Source organism: Tupaia chinensis, unplaced genomic scaffold (genome assembly GCF_000334495.1).
Source record: "Tupaia chinensis unplaced genomic scaffold, TupChi_1.0 Scaffold000037_18, whole genome shotgun sequence".
Taxonomy (NCBI): Eukaryota; Metazoa; Chordata; class Mammalia; order Scandentia; family Tupaiidae; genus Tupaia; species Tupaia belangeri.
The window spans coordinates 1,382,974-1,408,307 of record NW_006159476.1 but is presented as its reverse complement, the minus strand read 5'-3'; the positions used below and the strand labels follow the sequence as shown (position 1 = coordinate 1,408,307).

General features: G+C 48.5%; 1 protein-coding gene across 6 annotated transcripts in view; it reads right to left on the bottom strand.

Moving 5' to 3' along the window:
• The window catches only part of PLD3 (phospholipase D family member 3), a 27,137-nt gene extending 1,902 nt beyond the window's left edge, over positions 1-25,235 (bottom strand). The window contains exons 1-11 of one of the 6 annotated variants that reach the window (XM_027771900.1): positions 25,088-25,231; positions 22,398-22,577; positions 9,978-10,010; positions 8,987-9,078; positions 8,811-8,885; positions 8,574-8,716; positions 7,983-8,166; positions 6,538-6,652; positions 6,329-6,456; positions 5,047-5,247; positions 2,945-3,084 (exon numbers count right to left, since the gene is read on the bottom strand). In XM_027771900.1, the coding sequence (XP_027627701.1) occupies positions 2,945-3,084; positions 5,047-5,247; positions 6,329-6,456; positions 6,538-6,652; positions 7,983-8,166; positions 8,574-8,716; positions 8,811-8,885; positions 8,987-9,013 (1,013 nt within the window). In that variant the 5' untranslated portion in view covers positions 9,014-9,078; positions 9,978-10,010; positions 22,398-22,577; positions 25,088-25,231. Of the gene's footprint in view, positions 1-2,944; positions 3,085-5,046; positions 5,248-6,328; positions 6,457-6,537; positions 6,653-7,982; positions 8,167-8,573; positions 8,717-8,810; positions 8,886-8,986; positions 9,079-9,659; positions 9,774-9,977; positions 10,011-22,397; positions 22,578-25,087 lie in introns of those variants that run through there. The other 5 variants (XM_027771902.1, XM_027771908.1, XM_027771916.1 and 2 more) reach the window with 5 other exon arrangements.
• Positions 25,236-25,334: the final 99 nt, after the last annotated feature.

Sequence of the window (25,334 nt, the reverse complement as noted above, 5' to 3'; positions counted from 1 at the left end):
CCCGACGCGGCCCATCGTCAATGGCAGGCCAGAACCTGCGGGCACAGGATATAGAGGGCAGCTTTAGCCACAGGCCTGGCCCTGCCTCAGCATTTGTGAGCATGCAGGCTAGGGGGCTATCATCCCTTGCAGGCTCCTACTCCTTGTTCCTGCCTCCTTAAATCCTACATTCTCTCTCTCCTGTCTCCTTTTCTTGGCTACTATTCCTTCCTAAACCCAGTCCACCCATCATCTTATCTGCTGCTCTCAGGGTGCCTGCAAGGTCCCCCAAGCTCTCCTTCTTATTCCACATCACAAATCCCCAACCCTGCTGCTCACTAACCCTCATGCCCAAAGTTCCCTATCCCATCAGCAGCTCATTCTCCCTATCCCCGCAAACCTCACACCCTGCATTCCACATCAGGCTTCAGTTCCTCTGCCCCCTGCCCTCCTCAATATTCTCACCCTATTCTCTGATCCCCTAAACCCCAGCCCCATCCTTCCCCATGATCCCCCTTTTCCTGTCTCAAGCACCCAGATACCCTTCTCTGCCATCTCCAGAAGCTTCCTCTCTTCCCCTGTGACTTCTACTTCTGTCCCCTTGCTGTGGCCTCCCCCTTGCCTGCTTTCTGAGTCCCATCACTCCCTCCCTACCTCTTCCCCACTCATGGAGGCTTCCTGCCCCAAGCGCTGTCCACACCCAGCAGTACCTGTGCGGGTGGGAGAACTCCATGGTGGGCATGTAGTTCATGACCGCGATGTAGATGAAACTCCGGGCATTGTCCACCACATTGAGCAGAGCCTTCAGGTCTGGAGTGCGGCCACTTGGACACAGGGGAGGGGGTGCACTCTGGGGGTGAGAGAACAGTCAAGACCTGTGCTCTGCCAGGGCTCCATCACAGTGGATTCCAAGAACGGACAGCTCACCATGAGCTGTGTCCTGTGGATCTCACAGAATCCTCAGCTTCCTTGAAAGGAAGGGATAGTGACCACATCCTTTCACAGATCAGAAAAAAGCTCAGAAAGGGACCAGCAGATGGTGGAATGGTTATGCCTCTGGACTCCCACATATTCGATCATGGTTCGAGTCCCAGACCCAGCGACTTACAACTTATGCCAGATGTGTGTGCACATGTGTTCAAGGTCCTAAGAGGAGAACAGAGAAGGGATTGCAGTGTAGCCATCCCTGCTGGGGGGTGATTTCTTGCTTTCTGTCTCTCTCTCTGTCTCTCCAGCAAGTGCACATACTGTATAGCAAAAATCTCTCTCTTGGAGCTGGCAGGTGGTGTGGTGGTTAAGGGCGCTGCACTTCCACATGGCCAACCGCGGTTTGAGTCCCGGACCTGAGGCTTGCTTTCTCAGTCTCTCTCTCTGTCCCTCTCTGGTCAAATCAGAATAAATAAATAAATAAAGTTTAAAAATAATTCTTTAAAAAAAAACTCTCTCTCAAGGAAAAAAAAATTCTCAGAGAGGGTGAGTGACTTGTCTGAGGTTACATAGTTGATAAACAGAGCCAGGATATGAACCCAGGCAGTCTGGTTCCAGAATTTATGCTCTCATACAGTGGTCCTCAACATAAGCCCCTGGTCTAGCAGTGACAGCATCACCTTGCTGCACAGGGCATACTGAATCAGAATGCTGGAGTGAGGTGCAGGAATCTGGGTTTTAGCAAGCCTTCTGGGTGATTCTGAGGCATACGCAGGTTTGAGGACCTTGTCTGTGTTCATCTTTCCCAATGTGCTCATGGCCTGCCTTGACTGGGCACTCCTTTTTTAAAAAAATTTTATTTATTCATTCATTTATTTTAATTTGACCAAAGAGAGAGAGGGAAAGTGAGAAAGCAAGCCACCAAGTCCGGGACTCAAACCGTGGTTGGCCATATGGATGTGTCCAGTGCCTTTCCCACCATGCCACCTGTTGGTCCCCCTTGTTTTTGTTTTTAAGATTTCTGCCAAAGAGTGTCTGTGCTAGCTGGAGAGACAGAGAGGAAAAGTGAGAAATCAACCCCCAGAAGGGATGGCCACAAAACAATCCCATCTCCTTCGTTCTCTTCTTGGGATTTTGGGCACACATGCACACGTGCTCGGCATGTTTTTCAAGCTGCAGGACCCGGACCTCCAACTGCAGAGTCAGCCATGTGGGATCCAGTGCCTTAATCACCATGCCACTTGCTGGCCACCAATATACCCAGTGCCACATCAGGCAGACAGATGAGGAAACTGAGGTTCTGAAATGGTAAGTGCTAAAGAGGGAAGCCTTAATCCCGTCCCTGTGGCCCCGACGCGGCCCATCGTCAATGGCAGGCCAGAACCTGCGGGCACAGGATATAGAGGGCAGCTTTAGCCACAGGCCTGGCCCTGCCTCAGCATTTGTGAGCATGCAGGCTAGGGGGCTATCATCCCTTGCAGGCTCCTACTCCTTGTTCCTGCCTCCTTAAATCCTACATTCTCTCTCTCCTGTCTCCTTTTCTTGGCTACTATTCCTTCCTAAACCCAGTCCACCCATCATCTTATCTGCTGCTCTCAGGGTGCCTGCAAGGTCCCCCAAGCTCTCCTTCTTATTCCACATCACAAATCCCCAACCCTGCTGCTCACTAACCCTCATGCCCAAAGTTCCCTATCCCATCAGCAGCTCATTCTCCCTATCCCCGCAAACCTCACACCCTGCATTCCACATCAGGCTTCAGTTCCTCTGCCCCCTGCCCTCCTCAATATTCTCACCCTATTCTCTGATCCCCTAAACCCCAGCCCCATCCTTCCCCATGATCCCCCTTTTCCTGTCTCAAGCACCCAGATACCCTTCTCTGCCATCTCCAGAAGCTTCCTCTCTTCCCCTGTGACTTCTACTTCTGTCCCCTTGCTGTGGCCTCCCCCTTGCCTGCTTTCTGAGTCCCATCACTCCCTCCCTACCTCTTCCCCACTCATGGAGGCTTCCTGCCCCAAGCGCTGTCCACACCCAGCAGTACCTGTGCGGGTGGGAGAACTCCATGGTGGGCATGTAGTTCATGACCGCGATGTAGATGAAACTCCGGGCATTGTCCACCACATTGAGCAGAGCCTTCAGGTCTGGAGTGCGGCCACTTGGACACAGGGGAGGGGGTGCACTCTGGGGGTGAGAGAACAGTCAAGACCTGTGCTCTGCCAGGGCTCCATCACAGTGGATTCCAAGAACGGACAGCTCACCATGAGCTGTGTCCTGTGGATCTCACAGAATCCTCAGCTTCCTTGAAAGGAAGGGATAGTGACCACATCCTTTCACAGATCAGAAAAAAGCTCAGAAAGGGACCAGCAGATGGTGGAATGGTTATGCCTCTGGACTCCCACATATTCGATCATGGTTCGAGTCCCAGACCCAGCGACTTACAACTTATGCCAGATGTGTGTGCACATGTGTTCAAGGTCCTAAGAGGAGAACAGAGAAGGGATTGCAGTGTAGCCATCCCTGCTGGGGGGCGATTTCTTGCTTTCTGTCTCTCTCTCTGTCTCTCCAGCAAGTGCACATACTGTATAGCAAAAATCTCTCTCTTGGAGCTGGCAGGTGGTGTGGTGGTTAAGGGCGCTGCACTTCCACATGGCCAACCGCGGTTTGAGTCCCGGACCTGAGGCTTGCTTTCTCAGTCTCTCTCTCTGTCCCTCTCTGGTCAAATCAGAATAAATAAATAAATAAAGTTTAAAAATAATTCTTTAAAAAAAAACTCTCTCTCAAGGAAAAAAAAATTCTCAGAGAGGGTGAGTGACTTGTCTGAGGTTACATAGTTGATAAACAGAGCCAGGATATGAACCCAGGCAGTCTGGTTCCAGAATTTATGCTCTCATACAGTGGTCCTCAACATAAGCCCCTGGTCTAGCAGTGACAGCATCACCTTGCTGCACAGGGCATACTGAATCAGAATGCTGGAGTGAGGTGCAGGAATCTGGGTTTTAGCAAGCCTTCTGGGTGATTCTGAGGCATACGTGGGTTTGAGGACCTTGTCTGTGTTCATCTTTCCCAATGTGCTCATGGCCTGCCTTGACTGGGCACTCCTTTTTTAAAAAAATTTTATTTATTCATTCATTTATTTTAATTTGACCAAAGAGAGAGAGGGAAAGTGAGAAAGCAAGCCACCAAGTCCGGGACTCAAACCGTGGTTGGCCATATGGATGTGTCCAGTGCCTTTCCCACCATGCCACCTGTTGGTCCCCCTTGTTTTTGTTTTTAAGATTTCTGCCAAAGAGTGTCTGTGCTAGCTGGAGAGACAGAGAGGAAAAGTGAGAAATCAACCCCCAGAAGGGATGGCCACAAAACAATCCCATCTCCTTCGTTCTCTTCTTGGGATTTTGGGCACACATGCACACGTGCTCGGCATGTTTTTCAAGCTGCAGGACCCGGACCTCCAACTGCAGAGTCAGCCATGTGGGATCCAGTGCCTTAATCACCATGCCACTTGCTGGCCACCAATATACCCAGTGCCACATCAGGCAGACAGATGAGGAAACTGAGGTTCTGAAATGGTAAGTGCTAAAGAGGGAAGCCTTAATCCCGTCCCTGTGGCAGACCACTATAGAAAAAGACCCCAAGGAGCCACACTTCCCCACATACTTTTGTGTAGGGCCTGCCACGATGACCCTGGGCTTGGCTAGGTAACTTGCTGCAGAGGGCAGAGGCGCCCAACTAGTGAAAATATCCATAGTCCCAAACAGCAGTGCCCAACAGAGTGTTCAGCATCTGCCATGGGTTAAGAACCAGTGCCATCTGACAGAACTTTCTGCAGTGTGGAAATCGGCCCTCTCCAGGGCAATGCCATGTGCCATGTGTGCTACTGAGCACTTATGAGGTGGCTCATGTGACTGGGGAACTGAATGGTGAATACTATTTTGTTCTAATTATGTTGAAAGAGGCAGAAGGACAATATGGAGCGACACCAAGGGCTGGGCGTGTGGGATGGGGGCATAGCCCAGCCCTTGGTGTCAGGGTTAAGGGTCAGTGCTCAGGACACCCCACCCCCCATGATTACCAGGCAGGCTAGATGGGAGCCCAAGAGTGATGGTATGTGGTTAGGCTCGGCAGCCCCACCTTTCCCTGACTCACCGCCAGGTAGGCCAGAGCAGGGGTTCCATTGAGGCAGATCTCCATTGGTGTCTCTTGATTGTAGCGGGTATCATAGGGCCGGGGCCAGGTGGAAGGGATAGAGCTGCCTGCCTGGCCCAGGAACCAGTAGGCCTCAAAGATCTTGGTCAGGTCACGTGCTAGGCAGCTGCAGTTGTACATGACCACGCCCAGCTCCTTGACCTGTAGGAGGCGGTACTGAGTCTAGAGGAGAGGACTGATATCCAGAGAGCGGGGACACCTTTCAGCCTGGTCTTTCTGCCCCTCTGTCTACCCCCATATCTATCCTTGAGTCCTCCTTACCCCGTGGCTGGATTCCTGGAATGAGTATGACCTTGACTCAACTTTTGGTGAAAATCATTCAATTATTCCAAAGCATATGCTGTTATTTTGAACCTCCACTGAGCTAGTTCTTAGATCTAGAATAATATGTTTCCTTCACCAGGAAGCCTCCCTTGACTGCCTAGACTGTGCCAGGCATTCCTCTGGCCTCTCACAGTCACTCGGGCCTCCCTCACGATTCTCTCCCATTGGGTTGGGAGGATAGGCACCAGGGATGTCTGTCACAACTGTGTCATTAGCATGTCCCCACATAATTGGCAAGATTAGGGGCTTGGGGAAACATCTGCTAAAGAGATGAATTAATGAGTTAATGTCCTGCCCCTCCTACCTTTATATAATTGTCTAAGCCATGCCCTCTTCCCTATCTTGTGTTAACAATTCCATTGATCCTTTGGGTACTGTGTTGGTTATCATCTTCTTTGGGAAACCTTCCTGATACCCCATGTTAGATAAGATGTCTCCTTTGGGCTTCCACAGCCCTCTGTGTTCCCCCATGCCAGCCCTGACCACTCTGTCTGCACCTCCCCAGCTCAACCTTCACCCCTCTGCGCTGTCACTGCCCAGAGACTAGACTCGTCTCTGTACTGGACTAGGAGTTCATGCAGTCCACCTGTTGCCACCATGATCCTAGCATCACCTAGGACAGGGTAGGGCTTAGATAGGCATTGTAGGAATGTATAATGAAGGCAGAATGGACGGACTGGGCCCTGAATCCCCTGTATAGGGGCTGGTAGCTGGCATCAGAAATCAGAAGGAATCTCAGGGGAAGGTAGAAGGAGGCTGGGTTGGGGATGTTTAGGGGGAAATAGTAGGAGGCAAGAGCGAAGCCATCGCAGAGAAGGGGAAAAGACTTGTGCAGCTGGAGGCTAGGTATCCTGTGGGGCAGTGGTCTGGAAGGGAAGGAGGGCAGGGTTAGGCGGACCTGGGACAGCGAGCGCCAATCCATGTTGGCACTGCCCAGGTAGAAGTGGGTCTGGTCCACCACCCAGAACTTGGTGTGCAGGACGCCATGGGTTAGCTTCTGCATGTCCACCATGCGAACCTGGGCACCTGTGGCCAACAGGGACAATGGTCAGGGGCCAGCTTGGGCAGCCCCAGGCCTGGCCCATCCCCGTCTGGCCCCTAGCTCACCACTCTGCAGCAGGGCCTGTAGGTCCGGCTGGGGTCCATTAGGCTTGCTCACGGCGATGCGGACCTTCACTCCTTTTGGTGCCAGTGTCTGCAGTTGCCGGAGGACTTCCTCACCCTGTGGGGATGGGAGAGATTCTGAGCCGCTGGGTCGGCCAGCACTCTAACCCCATGAAGCATCCAACGGGGTTATTTTGAGATTCAGCTTCAAAATGTGATTAGGAACGAACAAGCTTTACATTAGTCCTTAGAGATCAGGGCTTCACAGGTTACCTAGGAAAACCGTTCTGTGTCTCTTTGGGCAGCTCTGAGACCCTCCCGCCAAGGACTCCCTTTCCATTCTACCTCTCCAGGGACCTTCCCAAGATCCAGTACTGAAAATGTCAAAGAAGGGGGCTCCAAACACCTCCTAGGATGTTGGGGGCAAAACTCAGGCTGAGGGTCTGGTCAGACATGGGGAGAGGAACGATGACACCAAAACCAGTAACAGTTAACGACTCCCTGGTACCAACTGTGTGCTGCATCCGTTCTAGGCCCCATGTCTGAATTCACTGAATTCTCACAATCCTATCAGGTAGGTCTAATTATAATCCCCACAGTGCAAACGAGGAAACTGAGAGTCAGGGAACTCAGTGGTGGAGTGGGATTTGAATCCAGACCATCCGCCTCCTCCATGAGTACTTTTAACCACTTCAGTGGGAGCCAGCAGGGAGTGGGAGCTCATATGGTTTTGAACTTGTGTAATGATTTTTTTTTTTTTGGCAATGTTTAAAGAGCCCTCCAATTTTAGTAAATTTTATGCCTACTTCTCACATAAAGAGGCAGCAGAGAGAAATGAACAGAAGGAACAAATGCACCATGTTTTCTGATGGAAGAGGTTATCCAGCTAGCTATTCCCTTTTAAATTGTGAAGCTCTTATGTTTTATAACTTGGTCTGAAGAACACACAAGGTCTAGTAATGGCAGATAATTACAAGGGCTGACTCTGCCAGGCACTATGCTAAAGTTTGCTTCCATCAGCTCATTTTATCTTCACAAGATCCCTGAGTGGTGGGGGCTATATATGAGCCCCATTTTACAGACAAAGAAACTGAGGAGAGGTGGCCCGCCTAAGGTCACACAGCTAGGAGCCTGATTTGAGGCTGTGTGGTCACTTGCTCTTCCAATTTTTTAGTGACAGGGTCAGGGTAGCTTGTGGGCAAGTTACATCTGCCAGCCTAATCCCTCATAACTAAACCTGCATCATGACATTCAGAGGCCTCCAGATGACTGTGACAAACGCCCCCATCCAAAGGGTAAAACATGTGAAAACAGCTGCTTGCAGACACCTGTGTCCAATCTGCTGTGTGAGACATGCCCACCTGTCTCCTGAGCTGCTTAGGAAACCCCTCACACCCCAACTGCCCTCCCCACTCCCACTGCCAGCCAGGGCCCAGGCGGTCAGGTACCTGCTGGGCAGAGGGCTCCTGGGTATGAGTATCATTGTTGGTGAGGGTCCAGTAGAAGGAGGCGATATCCAGGCTGCTGTGGGCACCGGCGAGCAGGCCCAGCCAGGCCTGGCTGGTGGAGGGGTTGCCCGTGGAGGCATTGGGGAAGTCGAGGCCCTCAGGAATGCTCTCCACCAGCACTGCTCTGGGGGGGTGGGGGGCAATATCAGCTATGGGATTAGCTGGGACATGAGCGCTCGCCTGTCTGCCTACTGATGGACAGAGACGGAAGCCTGTGTATTCATGTGTATCTGTGCACTGGGTTTGTCTAGAGGTGTGGAAGGCAGGGAGGTGGATGTAGATGTCTGTGTGTGTCTGTCCACAGATGTGTATGGAAGATGTCATGTTCACAGACCAGGATAGAAGATGACGCTGTGGCTGCCATGGAAACAGTGTGTGTGTGGGGGGGAAGGGGGTGGGCATGCATTTGGGAGTGTGCAACCTCCCCATGCTGGGCACTGGGTGTGGCTGAGTGCAGGTGCTACTCAGTGTGTGTCCCTGGCCTGGCAGGGCCTCTTCTCCCACCTTTTGGGTCTCCCTTTCCCCACTTACTCGCAGGGGTCATAGCAGGGGGCTGGGCGCTGGTTGGGTCCAAAGAGATGCAAGTCTCCATATTCCCATAGAAACAGCTGAGTCATCAGGGCTCCGAAGCCCACAACTGCCAGGATGAGGACCAGCAGCACCCAGCGGGCTTTCTGTGGGGAAGAGGAGGGTGGTGGTTGGTCAGGCAGCCCAGGGTAGGCGCCCTGACTCTCCCTGAGACAGATCAAGAGTGGTGAGGGCTCCTACCTTCTCTGCAGCCTTCCATGCCTCAATTTCATTCATGGGCAGTTCACTGGCCGAGTCCTCAGCAGGCACCTTCAGCTGAGGGATGGGGAGGGTAGTGGGGGTGACAGGGTGGCTCCGCGGGGCTCCTGCCCTCCACTGCACCCAGCCCCTTCCCACTCTGACCCCCATCCACCTACCTCCTGGTACATCAGTTTAGGCTTCATCTTGCCTGGCAGCTGGGGGATGCACAGAACCCAGGTGAGAAGGTGGGTGTGTCAGGGTCTCTGACCTGCGGGAGCAAAAGTAGGCCCTATGCAGTGTTCTGTCGGCTTTTGAGGGATATTGCATACAAAGCAGATTTGTTTGGGCTTATGGATTCCACTGGGTCTCCCCACCCGTCATCACAGGGGACACTGGCATTGTGCCCGCCACCCCAAAAGGAGGAAGCTGTTGCTGGTCAGCAGGGATTTCGAAATTCCTCAGGGTTCAACGCCTCTGCTCTCTTCCCATCGCTCTGCATGCAGTGCCCACCCCCCCTTTGCCCCCACCCTGCCTTGTACTAGCGCCTACCCTGCTCTCTATTAGAACCTTCCCTAATCCCTCCTTTAAACTCCGATCTAGACATTCCCCAAAAGACAGACAGGGTTGGAATCAGCTGAGCCCCAAATCTCTGTGCCTGTCTTTTCCAAGCCCTGAGACTGCTCGGAGCATTTTCCAGGTGGCTCCTCTGCCTTCCCCCTCAGGTCTCCACTCACCAAAGCAGACAGCTCAAGCGGGGGGACCCGGGACTATGGGGCCTCCCGGCCACCCCTCAGCCCATCCCCCCAAGACATCCTCCCCCACCCTAGCCCTGAGGGGCCTCTGGCTTACTCGGCAGGCGTCTGTTCCTACCTTCGTGGGGCCCCAGCTTCTGCCCCAACAGGCTGAGCAGGGGGCTGGAGCCCCGAACGGGCGGAGCATGGACAGGCCCCGCCCACTGCAGCAGGGCGTCTGCGCAGAGCGAGCTTCAGACCTGGCTCACTGCTGCAAGAAGGCGGGGGCCTGGCTCCCCAGATATGGTCCTGCCAATCTTGTCATGGTAGGGGGAGTACAGGGCGCGGCGATGGGGGCTTTGTCACACACCAACCCTGAACCCTCGTGCGGGGGAAGGGAGGCCACCAATAAAGAAAGGAGCCCCTCGTTACAAACCTTGTAGATTTTTGGACCACGGGCATGCATTACCTAGTCAGAAATAAATACATAAATTAATAACTAAAACCCTTATCAAATAAAATGGGGGATAACGACGTTGAATATAATGAGGTTGAATATTGTGATTTAAAGATGTAGAGATCAAATCAGCAGAAGACAGCCCAAGGCAGGGGATGGAAAGATGAGTGGTGGAGGGAGACGGTGAATTTTCTGTTTAATGTCTGTGAACAGTGTGTGTGTGTGTGTGTGTGTGTGTGTGTGTATCTATCTATCTATCTGTATGTATATATATATTTTAAGCCAAGTGATATTTTTTTAGAATTATTTTTATTTTAACTTTATTTGTTTTAATTGGACTAGACAGGGACAGAATGAGGGAGAAAGAGAGAGGGAAAGTGAGAAAGCAAGTCACCAGGTCCAGGAGCCAAACCCTTGTTGGCCAAGTGGCAGTCCAGTGAGCCCAACCATCACACCACTTGCCGGTCCCCCAAGTGATATTTTGGTAAGAGATTAAAACAGGTTTATTTTTATTTTTTTAAATTCATCCTTCTGGACTCCATCTCATATTTCACAAGGAGAATTTAAGGCCATAGCTTGAGAAATTGGAGACCTTTTTTCCTCTCCCACCTCTTTCAGTGAAACAAAGTGGACCACCCTCTTCCCTCTTTCTCCCCCTAAACACACAAGGTGGGAAGTCAACTGATAAATGCAGAAAAGGAAAATTGTGGAGAAGCAACAGTGTCAAAAATAGTTTTCTTCAAGGGACGAGGACTTGGAGGTGGGTCAGGATTTTTAATTGTAAGTCTATTAGCTTTTTTGAAATGGTAAAATATAAGATACTTGAAGTGTAGAAAACATCTCCATGTAGGTTAAAAAATAACTATAAAATAGGGACCAGCAGTTAGCGTAATGGCTATGTTGCTGGACTCCCACATAGTCGACCGCAGTTCGAGTCCCGGACCCGGCAGCTTAAACTCACGCCGGGTGCGTGTGTGTGCGTGCCCAAGATCCCAAGAGAAGAACAGAGGAGAAGGGATTGTGGTGTGGCCATCCCTCCTGGGGGGTGATTTCTCGCTTTCTGTCTCTCTTATCTCTCTGTCTTTCTGGTGAGTGCAGGAGCCCTATAGCAAAAAAAAAAAAAAAAAAAAAAAAAAAAACCCAAAAAAAAAAAACAAAAAAACCCCTCCAAAAAAAAAAAAAAAAAAAAAAAAAAGAAATAACTATAAAATTGGGCCAGCAGGTAGTGTGGTGGTTATGGTCCTGGACTCCTATATGGCCAACCACAATTCGAGTCCCAGACCTGGTAACTTGAAATCACACCAGGCATGTGTGCATGCATGTCCAAAATCTCAGAGGAGAAATGAGTGCTACATGGCCATACCCCCGGGGATGATTTCTCACTTTCCTCTCACTGTCTGTTTCTCTTGGGCAAGTGCGCACACCCTATGGCAAAAACCTTAAAAACAAAAACAAAAAAGCAGTAACTATAAAGTGAACCCAGGTGTCTCTGATTTTGTCACTTTTTACAAAAATTAGGGTCACACATTACTAAAGAAACAAAGAGGAGGGCAACTAGCAGTTAGCATAATGGCTATGTTGCTGGACTTCCATGTAGTCGACCGCGGTTCGCGTCCCGGACCCGGTGGCTTAGAACTCACTCCGGGCGCGTGTGCGTGCGTGCCCAAAATCCCAAGAGGAGAATGGAGGAGAAGGGATTGTGGTGTGACCATCCCCCCGTGGGGGGGGATTTCTCGCTTTCTGTCTCTATGTCTCTCTCTGTCTGTCTGGCGAGTGCATGTGCCCTATAGCAAAAACCTTTCCAAAAAAAAAAAGAAACAAAGAGGAAAAGAAAATTCCAAAAAGGAGTTAGGTTCCCTTACTTCAAGATCTGTCCAGATCTGAGGGATAATTTGGAAACCCTTCCCCACTTCTGTTGGACCTCAGACTGCCAAGAGTAGAACATACTAGGTCCCTTCCTAAAATGGAGTTGGGTAAACAGGATCCAGCAAGAAAGACAAAGACCAAGGTCATTTGAAACTCCAGAGTCACCAGAAGAAACAGAAGATAAGTCTTAGAGGTGGTTAACCACAGGTGTGTGTGTGTGTGTGTGTGTGTGTGTGTGTGTGTGTCCCTCAGGTGGGGTGGGTGGGAAACATTTGGCTTTTATTTATTTAGTTTTGTAGGCCTTGGTGGGAAATGTCTTATTTAATATGAAGTTGGGACAGCAGGCAATTTAAAATTTAAAAAGCCAAGATGAATTACAAAACTGAGAGAGAGGGCCAGCAGGTGGCCTGGTTGTTGGGGCAATGGATTCCCACATGATTGACCAAGGTTTGAGACCTAGACCCAGTGGCTTGAAAATCATAACGAGCACACATGCATGCATGCCCAAAATCCTGAGAGGAGACTAGAGAAGGGATTGCAGGGTGGCCAGGCCCCTGAGGGTTGCTTTCTCCTTTTCCCTCTTTCTCTCTCTGATGAGGTGGCAATAATCTAAAATTAAAAAAAAAATTAAAAATGAAGGGGAGTGAGGCATGAAGATGTGAGGGACAAACTATGAGCTCTAAGCTCGAACTAGGATGGCCACTGATAAACCAAAAATAAGAAGGGGCCAGATGGTGGCACAGTGGTAAATGCAATGCTCTGCAAGGCTGATCCACATACGAAGGTTCTGGGTTTGCATCTGGAGACCTCCTTGAATATGCTAAGCACATGCATGTATGCCTGTGTCCAGGGCTGGCAGAAGTTGGGGTGGGTTGTGGCATGAGGATCCTTTAGGGGATGCTGTCTCTTTCTGGTCAAATTTAAAAAATAATAAAATAAACAGTTCTTTTAAACAAATAGGAAGAAACTAGTTGGACTTCGTTTGGATTGTTAATGATCTTCTAGCTTTCAGACTGTACAGTGACTATGCATCTGTAATGACACAGAGAGAAAGAGAGACAGAAAGTGAGAAATCAGCCCCCAGGGGGATAACCACGCCACAATCCCTTCTCCTCCATTCTCCTCATGGGATCTTAGGCACACATGCACATGCGCCCGGCATGAGTTTAAGCCACCAGGTCTGGGACTCGAACCACAGTTGACCACATGGGAGTCCAGCAACATAGCCATTACGTCAACTGCTGGTCCCATGACAGGTTTAGCTTTTGATATACTGGAGAGCTTTAGACTGAATTAGATTTGCAAGGTAGTTAATATAGTGGGTGCTGAAGCCAGATACTTGAATTTTTTTGAAGAATTATTTTATTTACCTATTCATTTATTTAATTTATTTATTTCAATTTGACCAGAGAGGGACAGAGCGAGAGGGAGACAGAGAGAGAGAGAGACAGACAGACAGAGAGACAAAGCGAGAAAGCAAGCCACCAGGTCTGTGACTCAAACCATAGTTGGCCATGTGGGAATCCAGCGCCCTCAACCACCATGCCACCTGCCGGCCTCAGATCCTTGAATTTGAATTAGCATTTATGTGACTGTTTGACCTTGGAGAATTGACATTACCTCTGAGTCCTAGTTTTCCCATCTGTAAATAAAATGGGTATGGTAACGACAGCATCTACTTTCCATAAGGCTGTTCATTAATTTTATACATATTTATTGAGCATCTACTGTGTATCAGCAGGCACTCGGGACACAGCTGTGAATAAAACAGACATGAAGGAAGACAGACAATAAACACAAGATAATAAGCAATTACATGTTAGAAGTAGTAAGTGGTACAGAGAATCAGGGAAGAGGAATGACAGTGGAATGTTTAGCAATCTGAAATAAGGACATCAGGCTGGCCCATGGCCTGGTGGTTATGGGAACTAGATCCCACATAGCCAACCACACAGATAAAGTCCTGTACCAGGTTGTTTAAAAAACATGCTAGGCAAGTGTGTGTGCCCCAAATCCTCAAAAGACGGAGAAATGGAGAAGGGATTTCAGCATGACCATGTTCTATTGGGAGGTACTTTCTCCCTCTCTGTCTCTCTTTCGCAAGTTAAAATTATACCCTCAGGCAAAATTTTAAAAATGAATGAATAGGGGACCAGTAGATGACATAATAGCTATGTAGCTAGACTCCCATGTAGTTGACTGTGGTTTGAGTCCTGGACCCAATGGCTTAAACTCCTGACAGGCACATGAGTGCGTGCTCAAGATCCTGAGAGGAGAACGGAGGAGAAGGGATCGCAGCATGGCCATCCCCAATTGAGACTGATTTCTTGCTTTCTCTCTGTCTCTCTCTGACTTTCTGGCAAGTGCATGCACCCTATAGCAAAAACCTCTCAAAAAAAAAAAAAAGAATAGAGGCCAGTAGGTGGTGTGGTGGTTAAGGTGTTAGATTCCCGCAAAGCCAACCATTGTTTGAGTCCCAGACTTGGTGCCTTGCTTTCTCTTTCCTTCTCTCTAGGGAATTAAAAATAATAGCAAATTGGGACCAGCAGTTAGTGTAATGGCTATGTCGTTGGACTCCTGTGGGAGGCTGCGCACCAGCGAGTCTGCCGAGGTTTCTCAGAGAGCAAACAATTACCATGATTGGTTCCCTTCCAAAAACCTGACCTTCAAAACCTTGCTCTGATTGGCCACTAGAATCCCTCAAATTTGCATATCCGGCACCTCATGATTGGTCCAAAAGCAACCAATCATAGCCCACTGTTTACAACCAATCACGGCCCACCGTTTACAACCCACCAGAGTGTATATAACCACGATGCCTGGCCCACAGTAGCCAGACGACGACAACGACCAGGACGATGACCAGGAAGACGACGACTGAAGATAAGAGCTGAAACACCGCCCAGTCTCCAGACGACCCTGAAGATCCTGAAGAGCTGACACTGCATCGTCTCCAGACAACCTGGGAGACCCTGAAGAGCTGTAACACTACATCATCTCCGGACGACCCTGAAGAGCTATGACACCGCGTCCTCTCCGTGCTGCTCACAGTAGACGACGCGACCCTTAAGAGCTGTGACACTGCGTCGTCTCTGTGCTGTACCGTGCTGCCCACAATAAACAGATGACACTGTCGTCTCCATGTTGTAACACTTGTCCAGGCTCTCACTCCTTCACTCAGGAAACCTGTTCGGCTGTCCCCCAGGGTCGGGACAGACTCCCATGTAGTTCACGGCGGTTTGAGTCCTGGACTTGGTGGCTTAGACTCATGCCATGGCGCATGTGCGTGCATGCCCAAGATCCCGAGAGGAGAATGGAGGAGAAGGGATTGTGATGTGGCCATGCCCCTTGGGGGGTGATTTCTTGTTTTCTGTCTCTCTGTCTCTCTCTGTCTTTCTGACCAGCGCATGCGCCCTATAGCAAAAACCTCTCTCCCACCAAAAGAAAAGAAAAAGAAAAAGAAAAAAAAATAATAGCAAATAAATAAGTTTTTTTTGGAAAAAGAATGAATAAATGAATGTGCCTAATGTGGTTGGGGAAAATGAGGAAGTCAGCATGTCTGTAGTGGACTGGGGGGAGAACAGCAGGAGATGAGTCAGAGATAACAGAACCAGATCTTGTAGCGCTGCCTGGGCTAGAGTGAGTGCAACAGTGTGATGGGTGCATTCCCAGCAGGGAAGAATCATGATCTGCCTTGGGTGTCACAGTGGGTTGAATGATATGTCAGAAAAGATTATGTCCTGGGGTCAGGTGGCATGGTGGTTAAGGTGCTGGACTTCCACATAGCTGACTATAGTTCGAATCCTGAACCAGCAACTTGAGAATCATGCTGGGTATATGTGTATGCCCCAAATCCCAAGAGGTGACTAGAGGAGTAGGGATTGTGAGGAGCAGGGATAGTGGCATGGCTATCCCACAGGGGGTGGGGGGGTGTAATTTCTCACTTTTTCTCTTTCTGTCTCTGGCGAGTACACGTGCCTTATGGCAAAAACCAAACAGAAATAATTTTAAGATGAGCTTGTCCTCGATTTGTGGTGGTCCCCAAATCCGTTGAAAAGTGTCTTTTTAAGAAACAGAAGACATGGGGCCAGCAGGTGGCATAGTGATTATGGCACTGGACTCCCACATGGCTAACCCCAAAGTCCAGGAGGACAGTGAAGAAGGGATTGTGGTGTGGCCAATCACTCCTGGGGGGTGATTTCTCACTTTCCCTCTCACTGTCTCTCTCAAGCAAGTATACATTCTCTACAGCAAAAACCAAAAAATAAAAAAAGAAACAGAAGCTACACAGAAGGTCATGTGCCCAGGAATGCTGGAGTCATCAGAAGCTAGGGAAGGCAAGGAATAGAATCTGTCCTACAGTCTCTGGAGGAAGCATGACTCTATGATATCTTGAGCTTGGACTTCTGGCCTCCAAAGCTGTGAGAATACTTCCCTATTTTTCTTTTGTTTTGTTTTAGGTATAACAAAGCAGGAGAGGGAAGGAAAAACAGAGATCCCAAGAAGGGAGGGGTCCTGGAAAAGGGGCTAACCACTTCTCTGTTGTTTTAAGTTATCAAGTTGGTAGTAGTTACTGCAGGCTGCCTGAGGGGAACAAACTGGGACAGGACAGGGAGACCTGGGAGAAGGTTGCTGGAGGTGTCAAGGCAGAGACAAGGGCTGACGGGGACAGAGTGGGGGTGGGGGGGTGCTGAGGGGTGAAGAATAGGCAGGTCCTGGATGTGTTGTGAAGATGGAGCAGATGGGATTTCCAGACCGGATTTGAGTTTGAGAGCAAGAAAGGAGTCAAGAATGACCAGGATGATGGCCTGAGCCACTGCAAGCATAGAAGTGCCAGTAGTTAATTTGGGAGGACTGAGGGACTAGTAAATTAGAGGAAAGCTAGGAGTCCAGTTGACCTTCATCTGATCTTACTCCCTGAAATAATCACTATCATCAGTATTGTATCTTTCTAGATATTTCCTAGACATCTAATTTAGAAATGTTTTATTTAGTTTTCTTTCACAGAAATGAGATTGCAATGTACTATCTAGCAAACTGCTTTTTTCACCTGATGTCTTGGCAATCTGTCTATACACTCAGATCTATTAGTTTAACTGCTACATAACATTTCATTTATCATCCTATATTCATGTAACTGCCAATTTTTTCATTTTATTTAATTAATTATTATTTTTAATTTGCTATAGAGCCTGTGTACTCCCCAGGGAAAAAGAAAGAGGTGAGAAAGCAAGCCACCAGGTCTAGGACTTGTGGGAGTCCAGTGCCTTAACTACCATGCCACCTGCCAACAACTCACCAATTTTTTAAAATTATTATTTTAAAAAATTATTTTAGGTTGTGTGCCATAGGGCATGTGTACTTGCTGAAGAGAAAGAGAGACAAAGGCAGCGAGAGTCCTGGGAGTATGGCCATAACACAGTCTTTTCTTCTCCATTCTCTCTTGGGAATTTAGGCATGCACACACATGTGCCAAGTGTGATTTTCAAGCCAGTGGGTCTGGGACTCAAACCACAGTCAGCCATGTGGAAGTCCAAAGCCTAAACTACCATGTCATCTGCTGGCCCACTATTTAATTTTTTTTTAATTATTTAACTTTATTTTCTTATTTTAATTTGACCAGAGAGGGACAGAGATAGAGGGAGTGGCAGGGACAGAGCGCGAGGGAGAGAGGGGGGGAAAGCAAACTGCTTAGTACAGGACTCAAACTGTGGTTGCCCAAGTGGGAGTCCAGAGCCCTTAACCACCATGCCATCTGCCAATTTTTTTTTAATTATTTTTTTGCAATAGGGCACATGCATTCACTGGAGAGAGAGGGGGGGAGAGAGACAGAGAGAAAGAGAAATCAAACCTAGGGGGAATAGCCATGCTGTAATCTCTTCTCTTCTCAGGATTTTTGGGCATGCATGCACACATGGGCTGTGTGGTTTTCAAGGTACTGGGTCCGGGATTCTAACTGGTTGATCACTGGGAGTCCAGCACCTTAGACACTATGTCACCTGCTGGTCCCCTATTCAGTATTTTTTTTTTTTTTGAGAAGTTTTTGCTATAGGGTGCATGCGAGCACCAGAAAGACAGAAAGTGAAAAATCACCCCCACCAAGGGGGGATGATCATGCCGCAATCCCTTCTCCTCCATTCTCCTCTCGGGATCTTGGGCATGCACGCATATGTGACCAGCATGATTTTAAGCCACTGGGTCTGGGACTTGAATCACGGTCGACTACATGGGAGTCCGGCGACGTAGCCATTACGCTATATGCTGGTCCCACCTCTATTTAATTTTTAAAAGGTATATATGGGGGCTGGTGGGTGGTGTCCCCACCCCCCGGTCAAATTAAAAAATGATAATAAATTTTTAAAAATGTGCATATGACTCCTGTGGAAATGAAATTTTTTGTCTTTGGAAAGGTTTTTGCTATAGGGCGCGTGCACTCACTAGAAAGACAGAGAGAGACAGAGAGATAGAAGGTGAGAAATCACCCCCTACAGGTCTGGGACTCAAACCAAGGTTGGCCATGTGGAAGTCTAGTGCCATTAACCACCACACCACCTGCTGGCCTCAGAAATGAAATTTAATGAGGCTTAGGCTCCTAGCTGAGGTGCCCCTTTCCCCAGATCCCAGCCTCCAAGAAGACTGTGGACCTAATTCGGAAAAGGAATCTGGTTTCTTCCATTCCTAGATTCCTGGGAGAACATAGGAGGGTGAAACTAAAGGTGGGCTAGGTGCTGGCATTCCTTTTCACCTTGTCTCAGTGTTCCTAGATCCCCCATGGCGTTCCAGTGTGGCCAACCCAGTCTGGTCCTTATGCTCTGCATCCTGGGTGGTACGGGGTTGCTCCCCACCCAAGGAGCATGGCCCCTGCTGGCCCAGAGAATCCTCCAGTCCCCTTGGCTCATGGCCCTGCCTGGCTTGGTATATTATACTGTAGCCTACAGAGAAAGAAGTAAGACCCACTGAGTTTTTTAGACACCTAGTACGTCACAGTTCCCTGAACACCTCTCCAACACCCTAGGTAGCAGTGGCAGTGGAAGATTTGACCCTTCCTCCACCAGCAGTGTTTTGGATCTAAGAGTTCAGGGTTCAAAGTCCACCCCTGCCACCCCCTGCTGAGTGATTCAGGGCAGAGGGCTTTACTTCTTTGGTCTTCACTGACCTCATCTATAAAACAGGGATCACCTTGGGGCCAGATGGTTGTTCATCAGTAAAACATGATATTCTACAAGGCAGATTCACATGGGATGGTTACTGATTTGAGTCCAGAAACTTCCCTGAGTACATGAGGTACACATGTGCCCATGATCTGGCTTGGCTGAAGATGGGGCATCAAGATCCCACTAGGGGGGCCGGCAGGTGGCATGGTGGTTAAAGGCACTGGATTCCCACATGGGCAACCGTGGTTCGAGTCCTGGACCTGGCGGCTTGCTTTCTCACTTTCTCTCTCTCCCTCTCTCTCTCCAGTCAAATTTAAATAAACAAATGAATAAATAATAAAATGAAGTTAAATAAAAATAAATTAAAAAAAAAGAAATTTTTTAAAAAAAGATCCCACTAGGGAGACCAGCAGTTAGCGTAATGGCTATGTCACTGGACTCCCATGTAGTAGACCACGGTTCATGTCCTGGACCTGGTGGCTTAATCTCAGGCTGGGCGCGTGTGTGTGCGTGCCCAAGATCCCGAGAGGAGAATGGAGGAGAAAGGATTGCAGTGTGGCCATCCCCCCTGGGGGGAGATTTTTCGCTTTCTGTCTCTCTGTCTTTTTGGCGAGCACACGCATCCTATAGCAAAAACCTTTCCAAAAAAAAAGAATCCCATTAGGGGTGCTGTTTCTCTGTCTCATGGGAGAAATAAAAATACTTTAGAAAAATATTTTTTAAATGGGGGTCATTTTATACCCATCTGCAGGGATCTTTAAATGGTGGAGGGAATGGGTTGCAGAGTCCCACAACCTAGGGTTCCCATCTCAGATGTATGGAACTAGGAAGAGAGGCTCTCTTCTCTGAGCCATATTTTCATTCTCTGAAGAATGGAGTGATAACAATACCAACCACCCATTGCTGCAAAGTCAATGAGGTTACTCATGGTAGGCAGGTAGCACAATAAACCCCTAACACACATTGGGTGCTAAGTCCATTAGTCCCCTCAGATTCTGTATAGACTTGCAGCCTGATAGTAAACTTCTGTGTGTCCCTTGAAGAGCTAAGTGTGTGTCTGATTTTTTTTTTCTTTTTTGAGAGATTTTTGCTATAAGGCACGTGAGCTTGCCAGAGAGACAGAAAGTGAGAACTCCCCTCCCCCAACCAGGGGGATGGCCATGCTACTATCCCTTCTCTTCCATTCTCCTCTCAGGATCTTGAGCACGCACGCACACAACATCTGGCATGAGTTTTAAACCACTGGGTCCAGGACTGGAACCGTGGTTGAATACATTGGAGTCCAGTCATGCAACCATTACGCCATCTGCTGGTCCCAGGGTGTGTCTGATTTATTCATCAACCCCCAGTGCCCAACACATTGTAATCATTCCACAATATTTGCAGGAAGCAAAAGAAATGGAACAACGGAATGGAAAACTGAGATGTTCTTAGACATCTCTCTAGACCTAGTGACACTTGTCTTATACACAATGATACCAAGCTTGTGTTTTTTTGTTTTGTTTTGTTTTGTTTGTTTCGAGAGTCTTTTTTTTTACTATGGGGCATGTGTGCTCACCAGAAAGACAGAGTGACAGAGAGACAGAAAGCGAAAAATCACCCCCAAGGGGGAATGGCTACGCCCTAATCCCTTCTCCTCCATTCTCCTTTCGGGATCTTGGGCACGCACGCACACAGGCCCGGCGTGAGTTTAAGCCACCGGGTCTGGGACTCGAACCATGGTCGACTACATGGGAGTCCAGCGACACAGCCATTACGCTAACTGCTGGTCCCCCAAGCTTGTGTTCTAAGCCCAGTGCAGATAGGGTGGGTACAAATAATGGTATCTCGGTCTGAGGGTAAGGACTCAGTGAGGGGAGAGAAGTTCAAGGTTGACTTAGGCCATCAGAGAATGCAAAAGAGGGTGCTTCTGAAATATACAAGTCATCCTGGGCAGGTCACACCACAGGAGACATTTGTAAATCTACAAGCCTGCCACATGATTTAAAACAGAAATAGTCTCGGGCTAGCACATGGTGCAGAGGTTAAGGCACTGTATCCCACATCGCTTACTGTGTGGTTTAGGTTCTAGATCCAGCAGCATGAAAATCATGTGCCAGGCACATACGTGCACATGCACCAAAATTGCAGAAGAATGGATAATGAATAGCAGTACGGCCATCCCCAAGGGGTGGGGTGTGTGTGTGTGTGTGATTTCTTTTTTCCTCTGTCTGTCTGTCTCTGGTGAATGTACATATCCTATAGCAAAACTACTGGGCCATCAGAAAAGTCATGACTCATTTTTGCATTAGAAAAACACATCATGACATTTCTGGTGACCCAATAAAACTAAAACAAGACAAAATACCCAGAAATCTTCTCATGCTTAATGGAACTGATTTTCACCTCATGGTGCAGACCCCTTTGGACTGAACAATCAGTTGTCTGTAGTCAAGTCTACAGAAAATAGGACAGAACATTGTTTTTCAAATGGTTTACTGTTTTGCGCAGATCCTTATTCAAAGGACCCTTTAAACAGGTGACTCTCCTAGGCAGAGATGATGCTTGGTCTGAAAAGCAATGAAATAGGTCCAAAAAAGCATCATGAGTGGTGAATACTTGTGAAGTGGAACTCAACAAGTAGAGCTGTCCCACTGGTGCTCAAAACCCTTCTGTGGCTCCCCATTTCCTCAAATATACAAACTTCTTACCATGTCCTATAGGGCCCTTGAAACTTCCCCTATCATTATAGCTTTGGTTCCCCTTTCTCAACCCAAAGTGCTCTCTCTAGTTCTTCTTCTTCCCAGAACTCTAGTTCTGGAGCTCCAGGGCTTCCTAGATGTCTCCCTAAAGGTGTCTCCAGACCCCTGATATCTACCACTCCCAAACTGTCCTTATCATCTCTCCTAAACCTGTTTGATTACCAGCCTACTCTAAAAAGCTGGGTATGGTGGCATGCAACCTTAGGAGGCTAAGGCAAGATGACTGCAATGTAGCAAGACGATCTAAGAGAGAGAGAGAGAGAGAGAGAGAGAGAGAGAGAGAGAGAGAGAGAGAGAGAGAATATCTCCCTTGATGTCCCCTCATGGAGAAACCCAGTACTGATGAGGGAGGTGTGAGCCTGTGAAAGTACAGGAGCAGGGAAGGAGAGTAGAGTTACTTGTGTTTATGGAATCAGACACTGTTCTGGTTATACATTTAATTCTCACAACAGTCCTTTCAGAAATCCCACTTAACAGATAAGGGAACTAAAGACTTAGAGAGGTCAAGTCACAGATGCAAAGCCAGAAGATGGTGGAGCTAGGATTTAAACTCAAGCTGCCTCAGGATTCTAGGGACAGAAGCCTTAGGACAGCTGCCTCTCCTGCTGTGTATCATCTGTAGATCTGAAGTCACCCACCTGTGTTCGTGGACATCAGTTGAACATAGCAGTTACTCTGGCCTCTCAAAACACCAACAGGGGGACCAGCAGTTAGCGTAATGGCTATGTTGCTGAACTCCCACGTAGTCGACCGCAGTTCAAGTCCTGGACCCGGCGGCTTAAACTCACGCTGGGCGTGTGTGTGTGCGTGCCCAAGATCTGAAGAGGAGAATGGAAGAGAAGGGATTGCGGCGTGGCCATTCCCACTTGGGGGGTGATTTCTCACTTTCTATCTCTCTTTCTCTCTCTGTATTTCTGGGGAGCGCATGCGCCCTATAGCGAAAACCTCTCCAAACAAACAAACAAACACTAACAGGGCTGGCCCCAAGGCCTAGTAGTTAATGAAGCCAGATCCCATATGACTGACCACAGCTCAAATCCTGCCCCTGGTGGTTTAAAAAAATACTGGGGACATTTGTGTGTGCCTGAAATCTCAACAGGACAGAGAAATGGAAGAGAAGGGATTGCTGCATGATCATGCCCCATTGGGAGGTGTTTTCTCCCTTCCCCTCTCAGGTGAGTGTATACATGCCTCCTGGCAATTAAAAAAATATATATCACCAACACCTCTTGAATATTTGACAGGGAGATTTGAAATTTTCTTCAAATATAAAGGATATGTGAGTATAGCTTAAAGACGACTCTGGATCTCCTTCCAATGAGGCTGCCTCTTGCCAATCCATCCTAGGTAGAGAAGCTGTTGCTCAGATGGTAGCTTCATGTCACAATGGATTGCATTCCTCCTGTGCTCTGAATCCTCCTGTGGCCTTCACCTCACTCAGAGTAAAAGCTAGCTTTCTTCATGGCCCATGAGGCCCGACATGATCTGTCTCCACCCCTGTGACCTCATCTCCCAGCCCTATCCCGCCTCACTGGCCTCCCTGCTATTCCTGAAACATTCCAAGCACATGCCTACCTTAGGACTTTTACATTTGCTATCTGCTCTGACTAGAGTGCTCTCCCTCCAACCCCATAGCCACCTCACTCCCTCTTCTCCTTCCATTCTTTGTTCAAATGTTACCTTCTCAGAAAATCTTCCCTTACCACCCTATTTAAAACTACAACCTTGACTTATATTCCCCATCCCCATTCTGACACATTAGATAATCTACTTCACCTGTTTGTTCACTGTCTCTTACCTCCACTAGAACGTACACCCTAGATGGCCACAGATTTTTGGGTTTCATTCACTGATATATGCCCAATGCCACGTGCAGTGTTGGGCACAGAGTACCCACTTAAAAAAATAAGTGTTGAATGAAGAACTTGTATTTTCATTCCTATATTACAGATGCAATAACTGAGGCACAGAGTGGTTATGCCGTCTGCCCAAGATCATGCAACTAAGTACTAAGCACTAGAACCAAGATTGGAACCAGGGTGTTCTAGTCCCCAGGTTCATGTCACTAACCACTGTCTACACTGCCTCCCTAAGACAGGCTGAGTGAATAGGATTCCTACTTTTCCACCTGGAGATTCAGGACTGTTATGGTTTAACTGAAGTGTGAGGGGACTGTCTCATCTCATCTCTCTGCACCACAATTCTACTTCAGGGAGATCTGGGTCTAAGCTATGTAGTGTTGCCTCTCTGAGCCCTTGTCACCTCTCATAGTATTAGCTAAATATCCTCATTTTTTTTGGCATAGAGGATTAGTCAATCCAAAAAGATAAAGAGACAGGGATTAAGTATTTACAGAAGCAAAGTTTGTGCTGACTGATGGGCCATCCCCTCAGGTATGGTGCTACAGAAGAAGTGAGGGCAACATGGAGATCCTGGGGGGGCATGGCTGCTGTGGCAGAAGGCATGGTGACCCCAGGAGTGACCACATCTCAGGAATGATGAGGACAGCCAGGGAGAAGAAGGGAATGACCTTGAGAGAGTGATGAAGGTGCTGGATGAGGATGAGGGTGATATGGTTAATAAAAGTAGTAGCCAAAATTGCCATGTCAAGCTGAGTATGTCACAGAATACTCTGAATCTTCACACTCATCGCTGATGTAGGGGGTACCTGTGTGTGTTTAACAGGTTAGAAAGCTGGGATCAGAAAGGTGTGATAAGGTTGTCAAGGTTACCCAGAAGTTTAGAGGTGGAGCTAAGATTCTGGCACACCCCAGGTAATGGGGCTCTAGTAGCCTGTGAGGTGCCACTGAAGTGATGGAAACATGAAGGGAAGAAAAAGAGCTGTAAGGCTGGGTGGTTCCTTATGGGGAAAACAGCATGAGGCATGGATGGTGTTAGGTAGGAGCGATGAAGTTGGAGGTACAAAGATAGACACAGGGAAGCGTGAAAGCGATCTATGGAGGGAGGAAGTGACAGCAAGTTTGTGAAAGGTGACATGGAATATGCTGATAATTTAAGAGGTAAGATTTTATAAAGGAGAAATGGCAGCAAAAGAGGGGGTAAGTGTGACAGAAGACGATGACAACTTAAGGACGGAGACTGTGACATATGATATCAATGACAGCTTAAGAGGAACGAAAGAGAGTTAAGGGGTTGATAGTGACATAAAGGAAGTGATGGCGACAAAAGGGCTTTGATGACGATTTAAGTGGGATGCGACCTAAGGGAGGAATAGAAACATAAAGGGGCCGAGGACGACATAAGAGGAGGGATGCATTACAGACAAGAGGACAATAGGACGGCAGCCGCGCCCCAAATCGTACAGTACCTGCACTCCACGGCTCCCACTCGGGGACCCAGCCCCACACACTGTCTAGGCTGGACCCCCGCCTGACCGCCCCCACGTTTACGCAGGCGCACTCCAGCTAATCTGCAGGCCAGCGGGTGCCAAACATGCGCCTCTCTCATTGGCCACGGTTCTCCCCAGAAGCTCGAGGAGACAAGCGCTTGGTAGACGCTAGGAGTCACGTGACGGTTACGCCCTCACTCTCGGTGGTAGCAGCCCGGCAGGCTAG